The sequence below is a fragment of the Lycium barbarum genome, chromosome 11 (genome assembly GCF_019175385.1).
Source record: "Lycium barbarum isolate Lr01 chromosome 11, ASM1917538v2, whole genome shotgun sequence".
Classification (NCBI taxonomy): domain Eukaryota; kingdom Viridiplantae; phylum Streptophyta; class Magnoliopsida; order Solanales; family Solanaceae; genus Lycium; species Lycium barbarum.
Genome location: NC_083347.1, coordinates 54,457,552 through 54,462,503, shown reverse-complemented (window position 1 = coordinate 54,462,503; position 4,952 = coordinate 54,457,552). Strand labels below are relative to the sequence as shown.

The 4,952-nt window shown below is 31.8% G+C and overlaps 1 protein-coding gene across 1 annotated transcript; it reads right to left on the bottom strand.

Annotated features, from left to right (window-relative positions):
• Positions 1-3,232: 3,232 nt before the first annotated feature.
• LOC132617662 (bZIP transcription factor 11-like) lies at positions 3,233-4,613 on the bottom strand. Its single transcript, XM_060332716.1, has one exon. It carries the CDS (start codon positions 3,977-3,979, stop codon positions 3,551-3,553), a length of 429 nt encoding a protein of 142 aa, XP_060188699.1. The 5' UTR covers positions 3,980-4,613; the 3' UTR covers positions 3,233-3,550.
• Positions 4,614-4,952: the final 339 nt, after the last annotated feature.

Below are 4,952 nucleotides of genomic sequence, written 5' to 3'. Positions count from 1 at the left end.
TTTTCCTTAATAACTTCTCTTAAAAGCAAAAGAATTCGTTAAGAAAGTTGTTGAAGGAGGCAAGAGACTGATCACTGATTGATCTGTAAACAAGCGCATAATTATTATGCAAATGGAAGGAAGTCAATTCTTTATCGTACCTGTTCAGATAAACATTGCGTCTGTTCTTTAATTTAATTGGCACCTTTAGTTCAGGATAAATTGTTGTATCTGTTAAAAGACTGATCACTGTGTTTGAGAGTCATACACTTTTTTTTTTCTTTTTTGTGAAACACTAGTGTCAGCCTGTCAGGTAAGTTTTTAACAGACAAATCTTCTACAAATATCAATTGTTTAAATTTTAATAGGTTTAGCTTTTAGATTAGATATCTAAATGAAAACATTGACAAGTTTAATCAGACGTATGTATTTATTTTACCTCTTGTCAATGGTTAAATTAAGCAGACTATTCATTTTTATTACAAAGAACTAGTATTGTTTCTCTCACAAACTCATGCAGTTTGCATAAGTTTGTAAACGAGGGATTACATCACATATTTCAATTAATTTAATGTATTTAGTCAGACATAACAAAAATCAAGATAGAATTTATCGCAACTTAATTAAAAAATACTCTCTTCATTCACTTTTACTTGTCCATACTGGACTTTGCACATTCTTTATAAGAAATAATAGATGAAACGCATATTACCATGATATCTATATTAATTAATTAGTGTATAGTCTTAATGAACTGAAAAATAATTTGAAATGAGTAACTAATATTATAGATAAATAGGAAAAGAAATTGTGTTTCACTTGACATGTTAAAATGGATAACCAAAGTAAAAAGTATATTTTTAGTATAAAGCACGAATAAAAGTGAACAGAAGGGGTAGAAATTTTAAATTATTATTTTAAGTTATTCATGCAAATAAAAGGTACACCGTATACCTGTCATTAGAAGATATAAAATAATGACAATTGATAACTTGTCTTTTTGGGATTCTAGCCCTTCATCCAAAGCACTATCTAATTTGTACTTACTCCAAAACCAAATGACAACAAGTTTAACCGTACTTGTTTGAATCAACAGATTTTGAGAAATTAGAACTTCCGAGCAACAGTACTAGCTTTTATCAAATCCAACTTATGATCACCCAAGGAGAAGTGGGGAAAGGGGGAGAATATGAAAAGGTAAATAAATAGAGGGATAGTTTGGTTTAGAAATAAGTTAGGCAGGGATTGTAATATAAGAAACGGAAAAGGCTAAAATATGTCATCAAACTGTCGAAAATGGTTCATTTATGTCACTAGTCAATAGTTTGACTCATTTATGCCATAGAACTATCGGAAATAGCTCATTTATGCCGCTCATCAATAGTTTGGCTCATTTATGCCATTGCCGTTACCAAAATGACTCATTCATGCCATTTTTCATTAACGTCCCAATTTTACAATATCAGATATGATACGTGACCTCCAACTAAATGGTTGTGGGTGGGTCGGGTGTATGGGTCAGACTTTTTATTAATTTGAGATTTAAAATTGGGCTGATTTAATTAAACGACGTAGACCTCTAATTGGAGGTCACGTGTCATATCTAGTATTATAAAACCGGCGTTAATGAAAATGGCATGGATGAGTCATTTTGGTAACGGCGATGACATAAATGAGTCATTTCTGATAGTTCGATAGCATAAATGAGTCAAACTATTGATGATTGGCATAAATGAGTCATTTCCGATAGTTCGATGGCATATTTGAGCCTTTTCCGTATAAAAAATAGTTTTGTAAAGCTTGTAATGTAGTGATTTTTTTTTATGAGAAATTCCAGTGACATTCAAGTTTGATTATCAAAATTTTGTAGTAAAAGTTGGATATATACTTTATAATTTAAACTGGTATTTGGTTAAAACTATATAAAAATTTAATTTACAATTATACCCTTAAACTTTTGTAGGGCTTTCCTATTTTATTTAAGGGCAACTTACACAAATGACTACACTTTGAGAGTTTTTTTGTTAGGCATAGATTTCCCTTTATTTAACTGAAAAGTGAAATATCATAGTTTTAAGCTTTTTTTCTTTTTTTCTTTTTACATATTTCATGTCCATTTACCTAACATAGAAACACACAAGATAAAGAGGTAAAAGAAAATGTTGGTTGCATCTGCTTCACTTTATGTCTTCTTAAAAGGCGTTTAATTTTTGGAATGTCACTACTGGAAAAGCTACTTGGCCAAAATTCTAGTTACAGGAACATATAAGATGTCGACTAAATTCAAGAATCATACCTATGCTTTTGGGCAGTAGAATACATCTATTATATTGGAAAATTTTAATGATCTTGTAACAAAGAGTTGGTGAAAGAACTGCACCTACTACATTACAAGGATTGTAACGATATAATCGCTGAAGTACTTGACATCACCAATTATTATTTTTTTATTTTAAAATTGCTTCAATAATAACACTTTTAAGTGAAATGAACAAATGCATATATTCTAAATGGATGGCTTTGTCATTTCTAAATCCTTATCCTGCATAACGGTATATTATTTATGTATAACATTATGTTGCGGTATAAAATAATACAGGGATTACCAATCCTGGACTTGAAAATCACAACCAAACGTTGCTAATTACAAATGTGCCCCTAAACTTGGCATCCTTTTTAGTTAAACGCCTCTACTTTAGGTCTGACTTGTCGATCGAACACCTTATGTTACTAGATATATATAATTTAAACACATATCTTATTAATCCAAACCAATCTAAGTACATGAATACTACTTGCTTTGACGTGGCAAACAAAACCAATGAAAATTTACGTATTACAGTATTTACAGACAAGAGAGAAAGATATGGTTAGAAAAATTAGAAATGAAGCGACTAGATATGAAGATGAAGAAGAAAGAGGAGGAATTGGCCAGATTTGAAGAAGAAATTATTAAAAAAAAAAAGGAGGAGGAGCTCTTGGGTGGTGTTTGAATGATCTGGAGATAGAAAATGAGCAGTCACAACTTACGAGAAGTGGCCGAATATTTATTTTCCTAACGAATACTTTCGATATTTTCGAGCAATACGTACTCAATTTCAGGTTGGAAACACACAATATGCAAATGTTAGCAAGGCATGTTTACTAGACGTACGTATTATCGACAAAACAAGGGATTCAAAAGATATATACAACCTGAAATGATAATGATAACAAAGATAACGAGAGAGAAAGAAGGCCTAGCATAAACCAGTGAAAACAAAACATTCATAACCATTCATTCCATATCAACATGTACACATGATCCATTTTACAATCCCAGACCCGCATGTTCATCTTATTTGACTTGTTACAGTTTTCCATTCATAGTCCTAATAACTTAATAACATTATTATTACTCGGATCAGTCTGCCTAAATTAATAATACAACGAAATAGTAATAAAGAATACTAACTAGCACTCCAATAAAATAACCCTTACATAGTCATGAAAGCAACAACCATCCAACATTACCACCACAAAAATCAACAAAATTTTGACCTGTTGGAGGGCGATAAGTTATTAGTGGTCATCAATACTGATAAAGCATATCAGCAGATGCCATGATTGGCTGATTAAGGCACATCAAGTTCCATGGGTTATTCATGAAAGTTTCAGGACAGTTCATGTGAACATCCTCAAATGTTCCATTATTCGCATTAATGTTATTGACGATGTCATTGACAGAATGCAACCTTTGATTAAGTTCCATCATTTGAGCTCTTAAAACAGAGTTGTTTGCTTCCACAGTAGCATAATTTTGTGTTGTCACATTGATACTAGTCAGGATCTTGCTATTCTCTTCCTTCAATTGTTCCACTTGTCCCATCAGATCATCCAAATGCTTCTGTTTTCTCATCCTTGATCTTCTTGCTGATTCCCTGTTCGATTCCATTCTCTTCCTTTTCCTTTCATTCACCAAATCTTCTGACTTTGAAGAATTTCCAGTTGAAGAAGCCATAGTCGGAGAGAAAATCACCCGATTGATTGAACACACACGCAGGACCCAGCTAAGAGAAACTTGTTAAGAAAAAATAAAAATGTAGTAGCTAGTAGATGACTAGATATAAATATAGATCAACCTTTCTGATTTATGAAAAAACATAGAACCAGTAGAGGAAAACAACAGAGAAAGATTGAACAAGATGGGTCCTGTGTCTAAGTGAAGAACTGATCATAAACCCGGAAAGAAGGACTTCACTGAGAACTGGAGACATGAGTCTTGATCATCAAGAACCAATTATAATTATGCAGCATCAAATTAACAAAAAAAAAAAAAAAAACTGTGATCTTTAATGGGGTTTTTTCTGTACCAAAGTTAAAGCGGAGCCTAAGAAAAAAGAGCAGAGTAACGCTAGCTGGGAAACTTAAGAATTAGCCAAAGGGGAGAAAGAGAAGAAGAGGAAGGGATGAATGTTGAGATTGTGGACTGATTTAAAGGCACAAAAGTTAGGCAAGGAAAAAAGGAAAATGGTAGCAAAACAAATTAAAAAAATTAGAAATTGAGGGGAATTGGTGGGTGGTTTAGGAAAAAGTGGAGAGGTGGGATATGAGAGTAGTTGGGTGAATCGTGGTGACGGCATGGTTTGATTTTTATTTTCAAAAGCTATAGGAGTACAATTTTGCAAGTACGACGTACTTATTATTTTGGACTTCAAGTTAAAGCAAAAGATATTTGAAGCAAAAATTAAACAAAAATAATTAAAATTACTCCGTTTGGTTCGTATTAAGTGGTTCTTTTACTTTTTTTTTTTTTTTTTTTTCATCCAAAATAAGTGGTGTTTCACATAATTAAGAAAGTATTAGTAGTCGTTTTTTTCAAAAATTTACTCTATTTAGATGAGTGAATTTTTATGTAACTAAGAAACAACACTAAATAGGTATTATTTAATTATTAAGAATAAGTTAGTAAAAGCACTTCTTATATTTTAGGA

Excerpts from the sequence above, each read along its gene's own strand:
- LOC132617662 (XM_060332716.1), bottom strand. The coding sequence starts at position 3,979 with ATGGCTTCTTCAACTGGAAATTCTTCAAAGTCAGAAGATTTGGTGAAT.